At 38.7% G+C, this 24,769-nt stretch overlaps 3 protein-coding genes and 1 pseudogene across 4 annotated transcripts; all 4 read left to right on the top strand.

Annotated features, from left to right (window-relative positions):
* Positions 1–80: 80 nt before the first annotated feature.
* LOC112180650 (protein PHYTOCHROME KINASE SUBSTRATE 3) lies at positions 81–1,562 on the top strand. Its single transcript, XM_024319213.2, has one exon. It carries the CDS (start codon positions 328–330, stop codon positions 1,420–1,422), a length of 1,095 nt encoding a protein of 364 aa, XP_024174981.1. The 5' UTR covers positions 81–327; the 3' UTR covers positions 1,423–1,562.
* A 10,591-nt stretch (positions 1,563–12,153) lies between these two features.
* On the top strand, positions 12,154–14,402 carry LOC112180854 (glutathione S-transferase U9). 2 transcript variants are annotated; one of them, XR_005802857.1, is made up of 3 exons: positions 12,154–12,522; positions 12,897–13,630; positions 13,792–14,401. XR_005802857.1 is itself a non-coding variant. In XM_024319418.2 (2 exons), exons 1-2 carry the CDS (start codon positions 12,202–12,204, stop codon positions 13,278–13,280), a joined length of 705 nt encoding a protein of 234 aa, XP_024175186.1. In that variant the 5' UTR covers positions 12,154–12,201; the 3' UTR covers positions 13,281–14,402. The 2 variants fall into 2 exon arrangements, 1 of the variants encoding a protein (XP_024175186.1); XM_024319418.2 differs by having other exon boundaries at positions 12,897–14,402.
* A 1,009-nt stretch (positions 14,403–15,411) lies between these two features.
* LOC112180855 (glutathione S-transferase U9) lies at positions 15,412–16,751 on the top strand. The gene is made up of 2 exons (XM_024319419.2): positions 15,412–15,793; positions 16,161–16,751. Exons 1-2 carry the CDS (start codon positions 15,476–15,478, stop codon positions 16,539–16,541), a joined length of 699 nt encoding a protein of 232 aa, XP_024175187.1. The 5' UTR covers positions 15,412–15,475; the 3' UTR covers positions 16,542–16,751.
* Positions 16,752–19,890: 3,139 nt separating this feature from the next.
* LOC112176358 lies at positions 19,891–21,126 on the top strand (annotated as a pseudogene).
* The last annotated feature ends 3,643 nt before the right edge of the window (positions 21,127–24,769 follow it).

Below are 24,769 nucleotides of genomic sequence, written 5' to 3'. Positions count from 1 at the left end.
ACTATAGAAGTAAAGAAGATTCAAAACATAGACAATCCAGTTCTTTCCAAACTTACTAGAATGAGTAAAAAACACGGAGTACGACATGATTTGATTTAGGGAAAGCAGGAGGCTTAGTGGCAATTAAGTCTAAGAGTGTAGGACCCTTGTTCCTTCTCTGTTGCAACTACACAGGCCACAAAGGCCTACTTATAAGAACTAGGACTCAACAAACCAAGTCATCTCCAAAGTCTCCAAAAGCTTCCTGTCATTAACAATCACACACTCCCTTGGCACTTTCCAGTTCTGTGCTCAATTTCGGTTTTTCTTTTTGCTCCTCGAAAAACCATGGAAAGAGAGGCTAACAACAACACTAATCATACCCGCGACGCCTCGTTTGCTTCTTACCTCACCAGAGCAGAAGGGAACTTGGTGCTCAAGTCTCCTGCCTTGAACTTGAGCCAAAAGACCGATCAGGAGGGCGAAATCAGTGTCTTCGGCGCTGAAAGATATTTCAGCATGATGCTGGAAGATGACAGTCCAAGAGTACTTGTGGACTTTAACAACACCAGCAGAGCTGGTCTGCAGCGACTGAAGCAAGCAAAGACTGGTAGGCCAGGAACTCCTAGTACTTGTTCTAATGCAAGCTGGAACATTCAAACCGCTTTCTTGCCTTCTCGGAGAAGAAACCAGTCTCAGAACGAGAAGAAAAAGGTGAATGGAAAGAAGATATTTTCCGGTTTTGGCTGCAATGGTTCTTGTTCAGATCAGAAATCCATTCATGTTCATGAGGTTAATGTACGTGTTGCTAGAGATTTCAGGAAACTAAGTTTTGGAAGTGATCACCATCCTGTCAAGCAGTCTCCACCAAGAATTAAGGCCAAAGATCACGAGCTTCTTCACCGCTACCCTAGCTTTGGAGGATCAAACAAAAAACAACATTTTCGGTTTACAAATTTTGGAGCTAAAGAAGAGAAGAAGACAAAACTAGAAGAAGAAGAGCCACAAAAATCGCTGGAAGTGTTTGGATCCGAAATGAAGAAGGAAGGAGAAGAGTTAGTGGCAATAAATCTAGAGAGGAGACTTTCCATGTTATCTTGGGATGCCATTCCAAAAGCTCAAAGCCACTCAATTACTTCTGGAAATAGTGAAATGATCAATGAAGATATTGAGAGTGATGCTAGTTCTGATTTGTTTGAGATTGAGAACTTAACCGGCACCTGTCAGCCATTAATATTCACAAAGCAAGCATCTGATGGATTGTCCATGGCTTCCCCCACCAAGTATGACTCAAGTGAGACCAGCATTGACTGTAGTGTTGTCACAGCTAATTTTATCTCAGCTGCAGTTTCAGATTACGATGAGAAGAAATTAGTGCCGGCCAACCAACTGCAACATCAAAGCCTGAATTCTTCAATGGAAGTAGGCAAAGTTACAATCTGAGACTGAGGTGAAAATGTTTTGAGTGCACATGCGTTGCTATCTTGTACAAGCAAGTAGGGAAAATGTGTAAAACTTTTCCAACTGTAGGTTAATCTGCAGCGAATGATATATTGTTCCAAAATTGACCAGACCAGCTTTACTTTCGGATTATCATGTTTATGTCTTTCATTTCAATCATACTTTCGTTTGCTACACAATCTGGTATGTTATTTTACCAGAACTGTTATTGGATCATGCATGACGTCGTCGACAATATAACAACATAACATCACAAACTCATTTCCGGAAAAACACTTCACAAAATATCTATAATTATGCAAAGGTAAAACAGGAAAGAGATTCCGGACTTTTGGGGCCACTTCCACCAAAAGATTAATAATAGATACTTTATCCAACAAGTCTCTCACCTTTTCCAGTTCAAAGTTTATCTTTGTTCTCTTGATTTACAAATGGGTGGCCTTTCATGTTTTGGAGCTTTCTACTGACTTTACCAGAAACTGCTTTTCACAAGCCACCTTTGCCTCCCTCATGACATTTATGAGCATACAAGTCTAGAAACCAAAAGGCCCTACAAGGAGAGCTTATGCATCACAAAGTACTAACAAGCAGTCCAAATCCAATTAATCGCAGTTTTGCTGTATTTTGAGCCCAACATTGGCACGTTACTTGTGAGCTCGAAATCTCAGATGAACTTACTAGAGTCGGTTAAAAAACAACGACAAAAAAGGCTTCTGTCATTTCAATGACGCTATATAATGATACCTAACGATGCATGAAATTAGAGAAACAAATCTAAAGGTGTAAAGGGTATTAACAGAATATAGAACTCCACTGCATTCAACCAAAATACCAATTCTGGGTTGTTTTTGCATTAAAAGGCAATGAGTTTTTCATCGTTCAGAAGTAAAGGTGACACCTTGCTTTGATATAGAGGTAGGAGGTCTCAATGAAGAAGATATTTTTATTAAAATGATATGTGGAATTGAAACACACCAAGGAATGTGTTCATAACCCTTTAGGATATATATGATATGAACAAGTTGAGTGGCAACATTCAATTCCCTAACCATCTCACAACCATGTGGATCCCATACTCCTTTTCTTCTCTCACTTTCATGCAACAGAAACTTGTAAGGCCATTTAGGCGATCCGATTCCTATCTCTCACTTTCAGTTTCAATTTTGGCAATCCCATTCCTATCTATCGTAATAAAAGAATTAATTAATGTTGTATCGGATTATATATCAGCAAAAATTGACGGAAAGTACTCTCTCCCAAACTCTTCCCTGTATTTTCCATTACGGATCTCTTATTTGGATTTTTTTTTTTATAGTGATTATCTTCAATGTTAATTTAAAAGACAAACGGTTCATATCATGAAACTACACTGCCGAATGTATTTGCATAAGAGAGTTTGGACGCCATCGTGACCAAACTAGCAATATAGTCGAATAATATTTCTAATAGGTTTCCTCATGGTGTTTATTTAGTCTCACTAGGAATACCTTCTAATGGAGAAGAATAGAAATATCCAGAAATTCTTTAACTCGTATGTTGTCATGTATATTTGATTTTTAGGCAAATATGGACCGAAAATTAATTTAAGAAGTGACTGCTGCAGTGCTACTCATTCAATACTGACTGTTTGCGTAGTTGAAGGACTATATTGCCAAAAACTGCATGCTTTCTCTCCAGCACAGTCGCTAGTAATGAAATTTTTCATTGAAAGCCAACAATATATAATTCTCATTCACTTGGCTATAACCTTAAAAGTTCATTATCAAGGAACTGGTAGATCTTAAAGAATTGGGAAGGCAGATGCAACAAAGGAACTGTAGATAAGCCTTGAATTAATGTAGATGAAAGCTGGAGAGAAAAAAGCATGGACATTTAATTGAAATGAGAGAAACTAGTGAAGGAAGGTAAACTTGTGAAGCTAAGTAGGGACCAATATTTATCTCCTCAAAAAAAAAAAAAAAGGGACCAATATGTATAGGTAGGGATAATGGTACTCCTGATCGATCAGTACTCATATCGAAATCATGAGTATTGTCACCCTGGACCACTGTCGTTCTGGTTCTAGGGGATCAAAGTTTGGTTTGTCTAGTAAAACATGGAAAGGTGCAAGACAAGAACTTCCGTAGAAGTCACCATTATGGTTGGTACTACTACATCTCAACCAAGCCTAACTTTAGAGGTGTGATGGGATCCGGTGCATGATTAAGATTGCATCCTAGCTCCCACAGTGGGACCGAATAGTATGTCTACAAGTAATAAACACTACTAGCAAAACAGCAATTACCCACAGATTTTAATCTGTGTGAAATAAGACTTTCTCACATAGATTTCAGTGTGTGAAGGCTTTTTACCCACGGTACATGCACAAATTGAATTACCGTGCTATTTGGAGGGGGGGCTAATACTCATCTCACATAGGTTTCATCATCCAGATGCCATGGCTTAGTACACCATCATTCCTACTTGTTTGCTATGCCATGGCTCTCATCATACACCACTGTTAGTGGCTCCAGATGCCATGGCTCTCAGGCAAGATCTTCTATTGTTGCAAATCATGACAGATAAAACCAACAAGATTTTCTATTTCTTTTATCTTGAACTCTTGACAAAAATCCCAATTTATTGATCAAATGAGACAAATTATACAAGGAGGGAGAGGGAGACTTAAGCCAATACGTCTCCCAGGATAATTACAAGCAAGAGGAATGAAACCTAAGTAAAATACATATACTAATTGCAAAATAAGTAGGCATAAACCAAATCTCGCAATCTCTTTCAGGTACTTACGGATCTGAAACAATCTATTGATAGAGATAAAACTACAAAACGCTGATAAGATTTAAGATCCAGTAACAAAAATAATAGAGAGTTTGGGGGAATAAGAGGGAAAGAACATACCTTGAACAAATATATTGTTTATCAACCTGCAGATCTGAGTCTTCATCATAATCCATCTTTAAAAAAAAAAAAAGGAGAGATTCAAAATCACTATGTGAGAAGATTAATCTAAAGAGATACTTGATGATCAAAAGCTATAAAAAAAATAGCTTAAGAAGCACTTAGTAGGAGCAGATGCCGTTGCTTAATGTGAATATGAAGAATATCTTAGAGAAGAGAGGTGAGAGGCCAAAGCTATGAGCAGAAGAACAGAAAGAACAATGGAAAACTTTGATCAATCTGCTAGTTATAAGAAGAATTACCACTGAAATCCGTGTGAAATACTTACACGTTTGCAATTGATTTCCGTGTGTATTTACCTCAGTAATCACTAACTATCATGTCAATTGTCAGTCGATTATTTACACAAAATTCTGTGTAGTCTCCTTTTTCACACGAAATTCTATAGCTAATTGTTCTTTTTACATGGATATCTCTGTCAACATTTCACACAGATATTTGTGTGTTACTCATTTCACACATAAATCTGTATCAAATACTTATCTGATTGAAATCCGTCCCTCTATAATTCACATAATATAAAAAATTAATGATTTTGAAATAAAGTAATTTATAATACGTACAGAAATCCGTGTGAATTGATTTTCACACAGATTTCCGTGTGAAATTGTTTTAGTTTTTACACAAATATCTGTTACTGTTGTTTATTCACACGAATTTCCGTTGATATTGTTATTGTATAAATTATTGTGGGCCCAATTATGCTCAATTCACACCATTATCTGTTAGTATTTATATTTTACACGAATATTTGTGACTTTTAACTACAGTAAATCCGTGTGTGTTGTTATTTTGCTAGTAGTGAAATACTAAATTTGCAAGTTTTAATCTATTAATCAGTATTTGTTGAGTGTGATGATAAGTGTATTGATTATTTCAGTGCTTCAGGAAGTCAATGTAGACAAGTCAAAATTTGGATATTATTGTAGAGAAACTGAAATTGAGAGGAATTTGCTGTGTATTCTCATAGATAATAGGGGCCTCTTTATATAGAGGATTACAATGTATAGAATCTCAATCATATAAGGAAAGTAATCGTACATTGAATAAGAATCTAGATCCTTCTAATTTAACCATATTACCACTGGGTCAAGTAACCTAGAGTTTGGGCCAAACACAAATTAGGGTTTACTTGAACACTCCCCCTTGTGTTGCCCAAACGCGGTGCTTCTCTCGTTGCCTCGTTAAAAACCTTGCCTAGTAACAAAAACTCAGTGGGACAAAAATAACCTCGGTCGAAGGGGAAAAAGAGCACAACACACCATTCACGTTTCGAGGTGAACATGTAGACATCTCCCCCTGATGTCTGCGTCTCCCCCTGATGACTACAATCATGGGAGTTCAGATAATCTCCGCAAGCCAATTCTTGCCACATGTTTCTCGAACGTGGATTTGGGCAATGACTTAGTAAACAAGTCTGCCATATTATCCTCAGATCAAACCTAGTTCACTTTGGTATTTGAGGTGAGTCTATTGTTGCTGATTATGCTTGGTGTTGTCGCTTTTGATGTAGCCTTGCTTCATTTGTTCAAAATGAACAGGATTATCCTAAATGCTCGTAGGCCCATCTTGTGGTAGACTTCAAACCACAATTGTTCGAACATGCATGATTATAGATCCAATCCATAAACATTCACGAACCACTTCATGAAGAGCAATAATCTCTGCATGGTTCGAAGATATAGCGACTACGGTCTGTTATGTAGACCTCCAAGATATCACGGTCATTTCCCATGGTAAACACTTAACCAGTTTGGGAGCGACCTTTGTGTGGGTCAGAGAGGCACCCAGTATCAACAAAACCTTCCAAAACACTTATATCGTTTTGGGATGGGGATAGAGAACGTAGGCAGCGTTGGAGGCATTTCTGGTATGTGATGGGTTTGAATCGATCTTCTCTCTGTAGGGATAGAACAAGCCCATATCAATCGTACATCTCAAGTACTAAAAGATATCCTTTACACCAATCAAAATGGCGTCACGTTGGTGCAGAGTTATACCTTAGCTAACAAGTTTACTACAAACGAGATGTCTGGTCCTGTGCATTGAGCTAAGTACAATAATGCGCTTATTATACTCAAGTAAGGCACTTCTGCCTCTAGCACATCTTCGTCATCATCCTTCAGACGAAGAGGATCCTTTTTAGGATCAAGACTATGGACGATCATAGGGGTGCTTGAAGGTTTGACCTTGTCAAAATGCCTAAGCATCTATCGACACGATGCTCAAGTTCCAAACTGAGACATAATCGTGTTCTCCCATAATCCTTCATCTCAAAATCGGATTTCAAGTGTTCAACGGTTTCGATTAACTCTTTAAGGGCTTCTAATGAAGATCATCTCTAACATGAACAGCGATGGAATCCAAAACTTGTCATGGAAACGCGTGGGCATATCCCTTCCCAATCAAGTAGTCATTTTAGCGAGCGTTTCAACCTCTTTGTAAACGTGTTCCGTGGTCTAGAGCCACTTGACTTGGGTAAATGAAGTTCACCATGAACCTTCATGTATATTCTGTATCTAGATCCCTATAGAGATACGTAGTGACCACATTTGTAATCTACATGTTCAGTTATTTGGAAACTACCAAACTGATAGGATAGTGGAGTGAAATGACATCCATTACGAGAGATATGTCTCATCGTAGTCGATTTCAGGGCGTTTTATGAGAAGCCTTGCGCCATAAGGCGAGATTACCATCTCTTTTTCTCACTATGCTTTCTAACGAAGACCCATTAGTCAACAGGTTTTATGTTAGGAGGTGTTGGTATCACTAGCTCGAAAACCTTCCTCTTCGTTAGAGAATCCATCTTAACATGGATCGCATCTTTCCATTTAGGCCAAATTTCTCTACATTGGCATTCATTCATCAACGGAGCGTGGTTCGATATCATCTGACTCAACAAACTCATGTGAAACAAAATGCGCAACTACATCATCAATTATGATAGAGTTTCTATCCCATGTCTCATGTACACTAGTGTAAGTTTCATAGAGCTCTATATTCTCTGGAATAAGTTCTGACGTTGAGGCGTCCCCCAACGATAACCCTAACACGGAAGATTCTCATGAGACCGATTTTGAGTCTTGATGATCAAAGGATTGGAATGTGCCAAAGTGTCCTTCGAACCTACGGGCCTCCCACGCATCCTAGCTGGGGCCATGGCCTGTAACGCCAGAGTGCCACTCTCTTTGGCATTGGCGCCATGCCTACCTCCGTGTAGGGTGGCGCTGCGTCCTTTCATAGGGACGTCCTTCCTTGCAGGCATGTTTGCAGCATATTTTTGTGATCTCGCCACTTTAACATAGATCGAGATGAGACATAGTGGGGACAGACTATGACAATTCTTGTCGTTCCTGCTGAACATCCGTGTTCTTACCTCCCCCTAACGACCAGAAGACTGTCTCATCAAAGTGACATCCGCAAATCTAGCGGTAAGGAGATCGCCTAGCAAGGGCATTAAGTGGCGGACGATTGTCGAAATCTCAAATCCAACGTAGTTGGCCATTCATTTATAAGGACCCATCATAGAGCGCTGTGGCGGCGCAATTAGCACATAAGTGGCATACTCAAAGATGCGTAAGTACGATACATGTACCCAGTCAGTAGCTGTAACGCGGAGCTAGATTGAGTGGCTGTGAGTCGTAGACGAATTTGCATAGCTGTATGCAATATTGCATTACCCCAAGCAGATATAAGGAGATTGGTGCACATTACCAATGTCCTGACTATCATCGTAGTCATTTCCGCAAGACCATTTGGGTGTCTACATGGGAATATGATGTCCAACATCAGTCCCATTGCAATATCCATCGAAAGTCTTTCGATGTAAACTCTCTAGCATAGTCAAATCCAATTGACTGAATAAGATGATATGGGGGGTGAGCCCGTTGTCATATGATATGTGCTAGGAGTGTAGCATAAGCAGCATTTATAGGTGGACAATGGCATAACACGTGACCAACATGTTTGCGTGTCAACCAACATCATGAAATATTTAAGCGTCCGCAAGTTGGTTGAATCAATCCACAAAATCCCCATGGATTCTATATAAGAACAGAAAGAGTACGTTCATTTCCTTTGCATAGGACGGTCTTAGTCCTAATTTCCCTAAAGAACGGGCTTTGTAAAACGAGCGAGAGGCTTTAGAAGCAACCAATGAGTATTTTGGTTAGGCCTGAGTGTTTGAAACGCTATTTGAAGCAAGTTGGTGATTGCAGCATCACCTGAGGCGCCATCTCCATAATGGACGCTATCCATGGCGTTATGGATAGGGACTGTGCCAGCCCTAGGCTGGTGGTGGAAGGAGGCGGTGCCCTAGGCAGCTGCGTCGGTCACACTTAGTCCAGAAATCAACTTTTGATTCATGTTTCATTTCGCTCGAAAGAAATGATGTCCATGTGAAGTCTTTAGTAGACGGATCATCATATCATGGCCAAGATGACCTATCCTGTTGTGACAAAGCCAATATGTGTCTAAATCCAAGAGATCTTCTCTCGTAACTTTATTGGATTTAATAGCTCGAATAGTGACATAAAGTCCACTAGAGAGACACATAAACTTCTCTAAGATGCGCCTTTATTCGCAATCATTAGAGGTATTGCAAAGGAACTCATTTCCGTTCTCTACATGCATTTTCGCATGGAATCCGTCGGCTAATCATAGGTGTGATTATTCCCTAGAAGCGTAGAGAGTTTCTATGACAGTAATTAAGGTGTCATTTGGCAAGTGGAACTTGGGCTATTCCATGTCCTTAAATTAATATTGATGGCTCAGCCATCATAGTCACAAAAGTCATATGCTTAGAATCAAAATGGAGTCATAAAGAAAAGAACTTGAACTTTTATTCATAAGCCAACGGAGTTACATCATTGTTTCTTTGACCAAAGAAAATCTAATCCAAAATGCTAGCTAATGCAAAACAATGGTAGTCGTCTAACTTTTTTTGGTAATTCCAAAATAAATATGACCAGGTGAGTAGAGAGATGTCGGTAGAGCAAGGCTCGCTTAAGTACCACTAATCTCAGAACCTTCCTAGACATCACACTTACTTTGGGTGAGCTTACTTTGAAGAAAGACCAAACCATTGGCATTTACCACAAAAATATACGGTAATTGCCTATTACATCTCTTGGAAAAATAAAGACTTAAACAGAATTGGCGATCTATTGATCCCAGCCAGATTTGTAATCTTCACCCCTTCACTCTAGATCATCTTCTTGATTTTCTTGTTCCATATAGTGAGCTTCTCTTGCTTCACAATATGTTGTAGGCGGTGACAATTTCTTCACGAGCTCTACAAATGTGTGCCTAATGATCAGACACTCCATATCGAGAACATACATCTCTTTGCTCAAACTCCATTGATTGAGGAGCTTTAAAAGCGTCATTTAGATGGCTCTTAGTGTTGGTGGCTCCACCAACATGGCTAGAGGCGTTGCCTCCCTCTCTCTTTCCACGTTTACCTCTTCAGTTCCGTGTTCACCTATTTTGGCTATTACCTTCCCAAGTAGAGCGATTATATGGACCCGAAAGTCCAGAAGTATCCCTAAGGTTAGAGTTTCGCTCTTAGCCCCTTCTCGTAGGGGCGTGACTATAATTGGATTCGGGAATATGCTCTATTTCCACGGATCTCAAATTATAGTTCTTGACAAGGATGTTGTCATGCTTTTCAGCTACATTCATAGCTCCAATGAGCTCATGAAACCTTGTGATCCGTCCTGCAGTAACAGTAATTCGATAGTTCTTAGCAACCATCAATGCAGAGATGAGGAAGGTAGAGAGAGTGTTCTCAATCAACATCGCATTTGTGATCTCTTTACCACAGAATTCCATTAAGGATTTAATGCGAAGTGCTTCCGAGTTGTAGTCAAGAACTGACTTGAAATCACAGAAGCGGAGGCTATGCCATCTCACTTCTAGGTCAGGAAGTAGGGAGTCACAGACGTTGCCAAATCTATCTTCATTCATACTCTCGTACTGGAGCGAATCATCCATATGATGATTCATTAGGATGATGGCTTTCGCCTTATTTGCCTCTAAGGCTGCTCTATTTGCTTCCAAAGCTTGAGCTTGCTCAACAGTTAGCACGTCCTGGCTAGGCTCGAGAATCGTATTCAAGATTCCATCGGCCTTGAGATGCTGGCGGATATCACGAACCCACTTGTGATATTCAGAGCCAGTTGTTCCCAATGGAGCAAAGTCTAATTTGTTCAGGTTACTCATCCTGAAAGAGAACAAGAAAAATGGTTAGTTTCAGAGTGGAAAAAGTTACCACGAAAACATATAAAATTTCTTAGCGTAGTCGCTTCCAAGAAATTAGGAATTTCTGAGCGTAATTGCTTCCAAGAAATTCAATTCCAAGAGATACTGGATTAGATCGAAACAATTACGTAAGTGGTCGATCATAAATTCTCTACAAACTCTAAGTTTGGAGATCTCAACAAGCTCCAAGCTTGGAGTGAGCACAAACCCCCACAGTTCGGCTTAATTAGGTCTCCCCTATGATGAAGAAATGAGGGTAGAAGAAGGAAGGTTGCAAGTCCCCGAAAAAGAAGAGAAATTAAATTTAAAAACTCCAAAAAAAAGGGAATGTTTAGTAAAAAATACTTCGAAATAGGTCGCCGGAAAATTGGACCTGAAAAAGTGGTCAGAAAAAGTCTCCGGAAGTGGCCGGAAAAGTAGTTGACCGGAGGCTGACGTGGCAGTGGGTCCTTCTGCTGATGTGGCAGTGGGTCCTGCTGCTGACGTGTAGTGCTGATGTTGCAGTTAAGGTGGCAGGATGGGGCTTCTGGGCTTGAGCTGCTGCTTGGGCTCTCCCTTTTTTCTTTTCATGCTTCGGCCCAGGCCCACTGGGCTGCAACCTTCTCTCTTTTTTTTTCTTTCTCTTCTGCTGACTGGACCACGAGGCCCTTCTCCCTTTTGTTATTTTTTTTTCTTCTGCCCAGCACGTGGGCAACTTCTTTTTTTTCTTTTTCTTTTTTTCTCTCTGGGCCCACTTCCTTCTTTCTTTTCTTCCTTTGGCCGAGACTCTCTCATTTCTCTCTCTTTTCTCCTTCTTTTCTTCTTTCTTCTGGGCTCGTCTGGAAACAGGGGAATTAAAATTGACAAAGCAGGCGGCGGTTCAAGGTGCAGCAGCCGCTTCAGGAGGGTGGTGGTGGTATCTGGGATTTGAAGGTTACGAATTCTGTTTTCTCATTCTTTTCTTCTTTCTTCTGGGCTCGTCTGGAAACAGAGGAATTAAAATTAACAAAGCTAGCAGCGGTTCAAGGTGCAGCAGCCGCTTCAGGAGGGTGGTGGTGGTATCTGAGATTTGAAGGTTACGAATTTAGGGTTTCAGGGTTAGAGCTTCGTGCTGATAACGTGTTGTAGAGAAACTGAAATTGAGATGAATTTGCTGTGTATTCTCATAGACAATAGGAGCCTCTTTATATAGAGAATTACAATGTATAGAATCTCAATCATACAAGGAAAGTAATCGTACATTGAATAGGAATCTAGATCCTTCTAATTTAACTCTATTACCACTAGGTCAAGTAACTTAGAGTTTGGCCCAAACATAAATTAGGATTTACTTGAACACACACATATATATATATATATATGCAACTAATAAATATTAGAAGATATTTTTGGAAGTCTTGCTTATCTTGTGTTTTTAAATTACTAAAACATTGACTGAGAGAATTTTAACCAGAAGAATGGTCAAGCAAGTTAAGGAATTTATTAAATAATGGTTTAAGCTCTATATTAATTAAGCTGGTAATTAGCATGAACTGATTAACCATCAAATAGCTGAGAGAGATGGCAGAGGAAACCAGAGTGATCCTCCATGGAAGCAGACTTAGCCCTTATGTTAAGAGGGTGGAAATGGCCCTCAAAATCAAAGGCATACCCTATGAGTTTGTGCAAGAAGATTTGAAGAACATGAGTCCATTGCTCCTCAAGTACAACCCTGTTCACAAAAAGATTCCTGTACTTGTCCACAATGGAAAACCTCTTGCTGAGTCTCTTGTCATCCTTGAGTATATTGATGAAACCTGGAAAACTAGCCCTCAACTTCTACCAGAAGATCCATATAGAAGAGCCCGAGTTCGCTTTTGGGCTAGCTTTCTGCACCAACAGGTGAGACTTATATGTAGTTTTTAGCAATTCCTGCTTGATAGTATTGTGAAAAAAGTTGGTTTAGGATTTCTAGAGGAAATTTCCTAGTAGTTTAGGATCTAGTACGAGTATAATAACAATATTGCAGTTATAAATCATTTAGGTTGTAAAGTATCATGTTGGTATTTAGTTAATTTATCCAAAAGTAGTGTTTGATTTGCTCCTTAATATAATTACCGGTGCTCCGTGAGGCCAAAAAAAAAAAAAAATTACTATGTAGATTGTCTGAAAACCCTCAACTTATGTTCGAGACCAGATCAAACAAAGATTAAGTTAGATTTTTCCTCAAGCTAGTAAATTGAAAAACTTGTGGCTGTTGTTCGCTGGTATTGCAGTTATTTGAGGCCCTGGTCTTAGTGATCAGAACCAACGGAGAAGCACAACAGAAAGCCATCAAACAACTGTATAACCAATTGAAGTTATTCGAAGACGGAATGAAGGATTTATTCCCAGATGGGATTCCTTTGTCGGTTGACAACAAGATCAATGTAGGTCTACTAGATGTGCTCATGTTTTCTGTCTTTGATTCATATGAGGCTCATGAACAAGTCCTCGGCATAAAGGTGATAGACCCTGAGAAGACACCAGTAATATTTTCCTGGATTAAAGCTATAAATGAGCTACCTGTGGTGAAAGAGCTGCATATTCCTCATGAAAAAGTGGTGGCATCTGTCAAGCTTTTTAGAAAATTGGCCATGAATTCTTCTTCAGATACTTGACCAAGTAGAGAATAGTCAGAATACTGAATATCTTTACTACTTGTTAGTGTATCCCAAATTTGGTTAAATAAGGCTAATGCTATTGCCTACTGTTTTTTGGCAGAAACAAAAAGTAATAATGAGTAAAGAAATATGTAGGCCATGTTCAGGAGCAGCAGTGGACTAATCATCTAGTCTGATCTTATCAGATGTTTGCTAGTGTGGATTAATTTCACTCCAACCAGGCCCATTGTGGGTAGATATCTTATCCTATTGAACAGTTAAGAAAATCTATCCAGCAAGACTAACAAAACCAAAACCAGGAGCTCGGCATCCAAGCAAAAGCCATAGGAGAGAAAGATGGGAAAGAAGTAAGTGAAATGGCAGAGCAAATCAAAGTGACCTTATATGGAATGTGGGCTACTTCTTCAACGTGCCTGCCCAATCACAGATTCCTAATTCCGCCACTAACTCCCCTTACATTTCATCGTTGTCCACTGTACTCAAACTAAGTAAAGAACTTGTTCTTAAGGTGTTGCAGGTATTTGAGGCCTTGGTATTAGTGGTCAAACCAGTGAAGAAGCACAAGAGAAAGTTATCAAGGAAATGTTTGAGAAATTAAAGTTACTTGAAGAGGGACTCAAGGGTTTGTTCCTAGATGGCATTGCTTCATCAGCTGATGAGTTTAGAAAAAATGTGACACTACCAGAGTTGGTCATGTTCTCATGCTTTGGCACATATGAAGCTCTGCAAGAAGTTCTTGGCATAAATTTTATAGACCCTGAGAAGACTCCACTGGTATTTTCCTGCATAACACCTCCCATTGATAAACCTGCGGTGAAAGAGGCGTGTCACCCTCATGAAAAGATGGTAGCCTTCCTCATTGCATTTAGAGAAAATGCCCTAAAGTCTACTACAGCTTGACCAGTATTGAGTCGATAGCAATGTACGTAGTACGTAATGTCATTCGGTTTGCTTCTTCTTGTTGTGAAATTTGATTTTGTATTTCTGTTTGTGAATAAGACGCATATTCCGGTCCTCATGAAAAAGTGGTGGCATTCCTCAAGCTCTTTACAGATTCTTGACAACTATCAGTACAGTAAAATGTATATGCTACTTGTTATGATCATTATTCAAATGCTTTCGTTAATGCAATGAAGAAAAGTCAAATTTGCCTTTGAATGCTTTTGGAAATTGATGTAGGACGAGAATGAGTCTGGTTTAGCAAGAAAATTAGAAAAATAAAGAAGCGGCGTGAAATTAAGAATAGTGATTGGAAAATAGGTAATTCACGCATAATGAGGTTACTAGCTGCTGCAATATCCAAGAAAATTTGGTTTTGGACTTTTCGGGTTTCTCGTTCAAAAATTCAGGTTTTAATTGTGAATCAGATTTGATCAACTTTTGGCCAAAATGTCCGTTTGAGACGCATGATACCTTTCCAGAATATGAACGACGAGATCTTCAAGACTCACTTTAGTGAGCCCTATCAGATTTAGGCCAAAATGTATTGTCTTCATTATCCGATTCGTGATTTAATTTTTTCTTTAGGCTAGTCTTAAATTTGTTTTAGGATTCTTTTTATTTTTAGGTTTTTAGTTTCCTTTTTAATTTAAAAGATTAAAAATAAAAGAAATGAAAGTAGACGAGTTAAAATAGCATTTGAACTATATATATATATACATGTGCAATGACGCACTGAATGAACTGATCAACCCGGTAGTTAGGTAGTTGGTAATCGGAGCATAGAATTCCATTACAATAGGGCCTACAATAAGATAGTAAAATTGTTTGGACCAAGAAACTTGTGTGACCCTTTCTAAATATAAAATTCCATCATACTTGACCGAGTAATTACCATACATGAATTTTTTGAATGCTGTCGGTATTCGTTAATGCAATGTAGACAAGTGAAATTTGCCTTTGAATGCTTTTGGAAATGAATGTAGACAAGTTAAAATAGCATTTGAAACTATACATATGCAATGACACACTCAATGTCAATAGGATGGTTAAATTGTTTGGACCAAGAAGCTTCTGTCACCGTCTCTATTTAATTAAGGCTTCTTTAAAGATAGTTTTTGCTATCGGCTTCTCGACCAAGCAAAGTGGAATGGCCTGCACTCTAAAACTCTATATAAGCTGCTAATAGCACATGAACTAAGCATCCAAGCGAAAACCACAAGAAAGAAAGAAGAAAAGTGAGTCAAAGAGAAATGGCAGAGCAAGACAAGGTGATCCTACACGGAATGTGGGCTAGTCCCTTAACAAAGAGGGTGGAATTTGCTCTCAAAGTGAAGGGTATACCCTATGAATATGTGGAAGAAGATTTGAGTAACAAAAGTCCATTGCTCCTCAAGTTCAACCCTGTTCATAAGAAGGTTCCTGTGCTTGTCCACAATGGGAAAGCCATTGCTGAGTCTCTTGTGATCATTGAATATATTGATGAAACCTGGAAAACTGGCCCTCAACTTTTACCAGAAGATCCATACAAACGATCCCAAATTCGTTTCTGGGCTGGCTATATGCAGCAGGTGAGACTTTAGAGTTTAAAGTTTGTTAGTTTCCCACCATCACTTTACTGGTTTATTTTATTTTATGACACTCATCCTCACATGACTAACATGTTAGTAAATCAATCGATTCTAGTAATTTTTTCATTAATTTATAGTGACACGTAACTTTGACCTTAATGTTTTTAATCATTTTCATTTTAAAAATGACAACACATTTAATAAGATAATCCTAAAAGAGACGTGACATGAATAGTTGAGATGGTGTTAAGGACATAAGACATATTCACTGTACCCATGTCAAATTTCATAAACTTCTTTATCATTCATGCAAAAGTAATTGTACGTACTCGAACAAATTAAATAACTGATTCTGAATTTGGTGCAGGTGTTTGAGGCCATGTTATTAGTGGTCAAAACCATTGGAGAAGCACAAGAGAAAGCCATCAAAGAAGTGTCTGAGAAGGTAAAATTACTTGAAACTGGACTCAAGGGTTTGTTCCCGGATGGCATTCCTTCAGTAGATGAGTACAGCAAAAATGTGACACTGCTAGATTTGGTCATTTTCGCACACTTCGGGGGATATGAAGCTCAGGAAGAAGTCCTTGGCCTAAAGTTTGTCGACTCCGAGAAGACTCCGCTGGTAGTTTCCTGCATAACAGCTCTGATTGAGATCCCTGCGTTGAAAGAGTCGCGGATTCCTCATGAAAAGACGGTGGCCTTCCTCAAGTTCCTTAGGGAAAATGCCCTCAAGTCTGCTACAGCTTGACCAATTTTGAGTCAATGACCATGTACTTTTGTGATGAGTTTACTTCTTCTCATTGTCAACTTTGTTTTTCTGTTTTAGTGTTTGGCAGCAATAACCCTGCTACTTTGGGGTTTTGGTGACCGATGTTACTTAGTTTTTGTATCTTGTAATAGAATAAAACTCCGTGTACGGTGTACCACCTTTATAATTATGTTTTTCACAAAACTAAAATGTTGTAAAAGATCACTTATTTATAGATTACTGAAATTTTACTGAGTAAGTGGTAATGGAATGTGGAATGTGGAATGTGTTATATCTACTATTTGTGAACACATTTGTGTACCAATATATGTTATGGATTGTTTTTTGTATTCTCTCAGAGCAGGTAAATGACTTCTTTTCATTATGATTTACGAACATATGTAATCATTACAATTTATATAAACATCTCATAGTTATTGACTCACTGCAATCAATCTGAGAGAAGCGTATCAAAAGTAATCCTATAATTTTTTTAGATTGGTCGCGGACTCGCGGTATCCCAAATCTTGTTACGCCCAAGTACTAATCCGCTTGGGCCCTTAACGGCTAACAGGATATTGCAGCTCGTTCTCTGACCGCGATTATAATTCAGCAATTTCACCAAGTGAATCCAAAACATTGAGCTTCCACAATTGAACCTTCCTGTGGGCATAGGGTTATAGTTTTGAGCAAACAATTATGTTATCATCAAGAAGACTAAAAAAAAAGGGTTTTTGTCCATTTACACCATTTTTAGAGATTTTTTTCCCACTTACCCCACTAAGTTTTTTTAATTCCCTCTTACTCAAAACACTCTAAGGAGGTCTTCCCTACTACCCCATTAAGATTTTTTTTTTGTTTTTATTATTTTTTTAATACCATTTTACCCTCACCTTTGTTACTTATAGAGAGAGAGAGAGAGAATGGAAGAGAGAGAAACCATAGGGGACTTGGCCGGAGTCCGATCACCGGCAGCCGGATTCCGGTCACCGGCCGCCGGATTCCGGCCAACTTCGCCGGAATCCGGCAATTTTCGCCGGAATCCGGTCACCGGTCGCCGGATTCCGATCATCGGCTACCACCCACCGGAAAGTTTTTTTTGCCCCCAATAGACGTCTATTGCCCCCCAATAGACGACTATCAGCCATGTATTGCCCCCCAATAGACGTCTATTAACCATGTATTGCCCCCTCCTAATAAACGACTATCAGCCATGTATTGCCCCCCAATAGACGTCTATTGCCCCCCAATAGACAACTATCAGCCATATATTGCCCCCCAATAGACGTATATTGCCCCCCAATAGACGTTTATCAGCCATGTATTACCCCCCAATAGACGTATATTGCCCCCAATAGATCTTTATGTAGTCGGAATGATAACTAATCCTCCTAAAATTAGACAAAATAAAATTGAGTACATAAAAAAATGAAGATATTATATCAATTTGAAAACGTCTATTGCCCTCCAATAGACTTGTATTGCCCTCCAATAGACGTCTCTCTCTATTTCCTTCTCGGATTTATGCCCAAAGTTTACAAAAAAGAAGTTGATTTCGGCACCCAGAGAAATGCTCTGGGCACCGACACAGCAACTGGACCAAATCACTCGAGTCTAGTCCGACGGAGGTGGAAGCTGGCCACGAACACCTTCCCCTGGTCGCCGGCGACGAGATCTCCCACCACATGAAGGCAAGTGCATCTGGACAGATCTGTGTCGCCAGAGCCTTGAAGATCTGGTGCGACTGTTGATAGCCGAGCGAGGCCACAGTCTGGTTTTGGTGCCTCCATGCCAGATCTCCGAGAAGCCGTGCCGGTGACAAAGTCGTCGATGAAGGGCGACTGGGGAGAGAGAGAAAGCCGAGAGAGAGAGAGTATTGTGCCTGCAGAGACCGCCGGTGACAACGTCGTAGATGAAGGGCGACCAGAGGAGAGAGAAAGCCGGGAGAGAGAGAAAGCAGAGAGAGAGAGAAAGAGAGAGAGTATCGTGCCTGCAGAGACCGCCGGTGACAACTGACAACGTCGTCGATGAAGGGCGACCAGAGGAGAGAGAGAGAGAGAGAGAGAGAGAGAGAGAGAGAATATCGTGCCTGCATAGAGAGGAGAGACAGTGTGGCATGGCAGTAATTTATTAATTAGGCTGAGGGTAATTTTGTCTTTTCATTTTAAATTGGGTAAGTGGGATTAAAAATCTGTTGGTGGGGTAAGTGGGATAATTTTTGTTCATTTTGGTGCTATTGGTCAAGGACCCAAAAAAAAAAACTAGTAAGAAGAAAAAGAAAAAGAGCTCTTCTCAAGTTCTATGGAAATTCAAAATATGGAGGGCTCTATCTCCAAATACCAAAACACTATTAAGTGATAACCTTCACCAAAAAATACTTTTAAGATAAACTTTGATGGTTCAGTTCAAAAGAACTCTGCAGCTAGAGGTTTCATTATCAGAAACTGTTATGGAACCCCTCTAGTTGTAGCTACAAAAAGGTCGGCAAAGCCACTTACGCAATTGCGGAAGCTATAGCTTTACGAGATAACATAGTTAATGCCCTACAAAGAGGCTATAGAAGAATTTATGTGGAAGGTGACTCCAAATTGGTTGTCGACTGCGTCAATGGAACCTCTTTCGTACCTTGGAGAAAATTGAAGATCGTACAGGATATTCGAAAGCTAGCACTTGAGTTTGAATTCATTTCATTTAAACATGTACTGAGAGAAACAAATTTTGTAGCAGATGCAGTTGCTAGCTTAGGCCACACCGCGACACTCATGCAGATAGTCATGTTTGGACTAACTCAATCCCTTGTGAGGCTTCTAGAGCCCTTTTGTATGATGTTCTACACTCAGGATGCTCTTAGGGCTTCCGCATCTAATATAAGTCTTCTTTTTTTAATTAAAAATAAAATAAAGAATAAAAAAAAAGGCTTAGAATGGGCCAGCTAGATATTTCTAAGCCATCAACCCAGCCCAAAATTTTGGGAAAAAGATAAAACCTCTATGTAGGAAGCTTTCCTTTTTTAACGTAACTGATAACTGTCGTCCTTTGCTCTTCTTCTCAAAAGAAAAAAAAAACAAGAAGACTGGAAGTCAGCATTTCAGATTCTCAGTCTCAAAGTTCTAGAACCGGAAGAGTCAAAGAGGTAAGGTGGTGTAATTTCATAGCCCTACATTTCTACCATTTACTGCTTTGAGATTGAGGAGGAGAATCAAGCCCTTAAAGTTCTACACCTCAAAGATTTGGTTATGGACTTCTGATCCTAATTGAGTCATTGATTTGTATTCCAGGATTCTTATTGTTGTGCCTGATTAAATTGATTGGCTGTAGAGGGTTTTAAGTTTTACAGTTTCTTCTAATTAATAGGATGACTCTGAGAGAAATGGCAGAGCAAAACAAGGTGATCCTATACGGAATGTGGACCAGTCCCTATGTTAAGAGGGTGGAATTGGCCCTCAAGGTAAAAGGTATACGCTATGAATATGTGGATGAAGATTTGAGGAACAAAAGTCCATTGCTTCTCGAGTTTAATCCTATTCATAAGAAGGTTCCTGTGATTGTCCACAATGGAAAAGCCATTGTTGAGTCTCTTGTGATCATTGAATATATTGATGAAACCTGGAAAACTGGCCCTCAATTTGGTGTAGGTGTTTGAGGCATGGTCTTAGTGATCAAAACCATTGGAGAAGCACAAGAGAAAGCCATCAAAGAAGTTCTGAGAAGGTAACATTACTTGAATCCGGACTCCAGGGTTTGTTCCCAGATGGCATTCCTTCAGTAGATGAGTACAGCAAAAATGTGGCATTACTAGATTTGGTAATTCTCGCACACTTTGGCGGATATGAAGCTCAGGAAGAAGTCCTTGGCCTAAAGCTTATTGACTCTGAGAAGACTCCACTGGTAGTTTCCTGCATAAGATAACAGCTCTGGTTGAGATTGTTAGTATCAACATGGACTTGTCACACATTAACATATAGTAAATTGATAATTAGCTTAATGTCAAAACTAGTTCAACATGGACACAAACTGTAAATTAATACTAGTAGCTTAATGAAGTAGTGTATCAATTCATTAAGGATAGTAATCCATTGCTTAGTCTACAAGAAAGGCTACAAGATTGTGATACATTAGGAATCTAACAATGAAACCTAAACCGACAAGGAATGCTTTAATGGGAAGCTTCTTGAGGTTTAAGTCTCATACATACAGATGAATTGGTCCCTGATTACTACCACATTTTGCATAAGTTCTGTCCATTGAGAAGTAAGTTGGTAAGTAACAAAAGGTCATATTCAGTGATCAGAGTTTGCAGCTGCATAAGATGGAATTCATGCCTGTTATTGCTGAAGGTAAGTTTTAGTTCTTTTGTGATTATTGTCCAGTTGATGTGCATATGTTGTGAGCATGTATATGGTTTTTACAGAGATCCCTGCGGTCAAAGAATCAAGGAATCCTCATGAAAAGGTGGTGGCGTTCCTCAAGTTCTTTAGAGAAAATGCCCTCAAGTCTGCTACAGCTTTATCAATTTGGTGTCAATGACCATGTACTATTGTGATTGAGTTTGCTTCTCATTGTCAACTATGTGTTTGTGTTTTAGTGTCTGGCAGCAATAACCCTGCTACTAAGGGTTTCGGTGACCCGATTTTACTTATTCTTTGTGTCTTGTAATAGAGTAAAACTCTGTTTACCATAATTATTTATTATGTGGAAGAAGATCTGGGAACAAAAGTCCAATATTGCTCCTTAAGTTCAATTCTATTCATGAGAAGGTTCCTGTACTTGTTCATAATGGGAAAACCATTGCTGAGTCTCTTGTGATCATTGAATATATTGATGACATCAGGACTACTGAACCTCAATTTTTACCAGAAGATCCATATAAGACCCCAAATTCGCTTATGGGTCAGCTATATGCAACAGGTGAGTAGATCCTCAAGTTTACAAGTATTTGTGGTTTATTTCGTATTGTCACACAATCTCCTCACATGTGGAGGCATATGGTAGATAGAACAACTTTTTCGTTCTTTCAATAGTTTAGAGTGACATGTGACATTTCGTTCTTTCATTAATCGAGTGTGAAAAGTGTTTGATCGATAAAATGCTTTAAAGAGGCATACATTGCTTAAGCTTAGGAAATGTTGAAAGAATATAATTGAGACTCATCTGCCCATGTTCCAGATTCATGAACTTCTTCATCCTGCCTGCCCTATCACAAATTCCTAATTCCGCTAATAACTCCCTTCACATTTCATCATTGTACACCGATTTAGATGTACTCAAACTAAGTAAAGAGCTTGTTCTTAATGTGTTGCGTGTTTGAGGCCTTGACATTAGTGGTTAAAACTTTTTAGGGCTAAATATTGTTTAGTCCTTGAGCTTTTGACCATAAAACACTTCAGTCCCTGACCTTCTAATTTCACACGTTTAGTCCCTGTACTTCAAAATTTCAGACCAATAGGTCCTTGCCATCTAAAAGTCGCGGCGAAATGTCTACTATGCCCTCAGTTCTTTTTTTTAAAATAAATTTATTCCATTTTTTTTTTAAATTCTTTTTTCTTTATATTATTTATTCTTTTTTTTTTTCAAACAGAAAGAAAGAAAGGGAAAAAAAAGAAAAAAATAAACAGATAGAAAGAAAGGGAAAAAAAATTCATTTTCCAAAAAAAATAAAATAATTAATTAATTTAAAAAATGAGGGCATAATAGACATTTTGCCCTGACTTTTAGACAGCAAGGACCTATTGGTCTGAAATTCTGAAGTACATGGACTAAACGTGTGAAATTAAAATGTCAGGGACTGAAGTGTTTTATGGTTAAAAGCTTAAGGACTAAATAGTATTTAGTCCAACTTTTTATTTTTTTATTTTGGAAGTGGTGTAAGAGCTAACTCAGCACTCTTACCCGAAATTTTATTGATAAGCAAAATAAAAAGTATACAGAGCAAGGGGGACTAAACCAAAACCTTGCCTAGAGAAATAACATGCATTAAGGAGTAGCGGTCAAAACCAATACTACTCCCAAAAACAAAATAAGGACAAATATACATAGTGAAACTCCAAAAACGTGCCCAAGCAAGAAAACCATATGGTACATGCAGCAACCATTCTTTTGATGCCAATCAATGACCTGATGCCAGTCAATGAATTCCTTTACCCAAAATTGCACATGAAATAGCAAGCAAGAAGTCAGAGAATTATCGTTTGTAGCAACCCCTTCATAATAATAGTAAGGAAGAACCATCAACTAGTACGAAGGTAAGGGAAACCTAAACCATCCATGTTAAGATACTGAATGATCACAGAGGGAGGAGCACAAGAGAAAGCTATCAAGGAAATGTTTGAGAAATTAAAGTTAATTGAAGAGGGACTCAAGGGTTTGTTCCCAGATGGCATTGCTTCATCAGGTGATGAGTTTAGCAAAAATGTGACACTACTAGAGTTGGTCATGTTCTCATACTTTGGCGCATATGAAGCTCTGCAAGAAGTTCTTGGCAAAAATGTTATGCAAGAAGTATTTTCCTACATAACAGCTCCAGTTGAGATACCTGTGGTGAAAAAGGCATGTCACCCTCATGAAAAGATGGCGTTCCTCATTGTATTTACTATTTAGAGAGAACGCCCTCAATACAGCTGCACCAGTATTGAGTCGATGACAATGTAGTACGCAATGTCATTCGCTTTGCTTCTTCTTGTTGTGAAATTTGATTTTGTATTTGAGTTGGTGAAAATATTGGGATGAAACTAAAAAGCCTAGAGGGGGGTAAATAGGCTTTCCCTACAGAAACCACAACTTTTCCTTAATTCAAAAAACTCCAGCAAGAAACGTTAAAGGATTGAAACACAGATATGAATCTCTGAATATAGCAGTGTAGATAAAGTGCATAAAAGAAAGGTAAACACAATCACACAGCGATCAAGAGACACCAAAATTGTTTGCACAGTAAAAACCTCAAAATGAGGAAAACAACTGCGGGGCCTTAACTCTCTAAAGCCCTAGTGAAAACCAATTCACTTACTGGAAAGATACTAGTTCTCTTACAAACAACCAATAGCACTGATCTCGCCTATACTTACTAGACACATTCTAAAAGGCTGTATGATCACGTCTTCGTAAATCTTATCCACTGATGAACAGCTCTCACTAGCAGGATTGACAGGTACTGACCTCAACCTTCAATCTTCTTTGCACATCAACAACTCCAACTAACCTAGAGAGTACTTGATATGTAGTATATGATTGATAAATGAAAAAGTGTTTGACTCAACAATCTACTTTAACACGGAACAAGTAGATTACTGATACGATTTGAAGCACATCACTATTCAAAGATGAATAAAGCCTTTTTCTAAATCACAATGGATGAATACAATCTTTTTTTCCCATCAAAGGCAAAACCAATGAACGCATTTTATTATTGTTTATAATATCCAGACTCCCCCTAAAACTTTGGACAATAAAGACACCAAAACCTAATTGACTCTTTATATGGAAGGGACATATCTTAAAAAGATATTCTACAAATAAACATGATTTTATCCTAATGAAAAAGATAGACTTAACTGAACAAATCATGTAGACTAAATATCCTTTTACAACTTAATAACTGACATCAATAATGCACAAAAGATTTCATAACTAAAGAAATCGAATACAGACGAACTCATATATTCTGACCTAACCGAGATTGCAACACATGCATCAATCCTAGTATGCATAAAGACACAAAACGTATGAGATGCATATGCAATTACCTGTAAAGTACCTTGAGGAGTCAACTGAAGCATTGAGTGCATTGAGTCTTTTTCTTTTCATTCAACTAGGTCTTCACTCCAATGATTGGCACACTTCTAACTTAGACCTAAGACTCTAGGTTTTGTATTAGGAATGCCAATATACAATAAAATCTATACTAACAGTTGGTGAATAAGATGCATATTCCTCATGAAAGAGATGGCATCCCTCAAGCTCTTTACAGATTCTTGACAACTATCAGTACAATAAATTGTATTTGCTACTTGTTATGATCATTATTCAAGTGTTGTCTGTTGATCTCCAAAAACCAGTGTCACGCTAAACTGATTTGCTGAAGGAATGTGTTATTGAATTCAAAGCAATAACAAGAACCACATTTTACACGGCCTACAACGTGGTGACTAGTTGAAAGAAGAAGTCTAAACCCTATCTGCAAGTCCCTGAAGAATAGGACTTTATTAACAAACTTGTTGAACGAAAACTTAGGA

The sequence above is a fragment of the Rosa chinensis genome, chromosome 7, assembly GCF_002994745.2.
Source record: "Rosa chinensis cultivar Old Blush chromosome 7, RchiOBHm-V2, whole genome shotgun sequence".
NCBI classification, from domain to species: domain Eukaryota; kingdom Viridiplantae; phylum Streptophyta; class Magnoliopsida; order Rosales; family Rosaceae; genus Rosa; species Rosa chinensis.
This window is presented reverse-complemented; position numbering and strand designations above follow the sequence as displayed.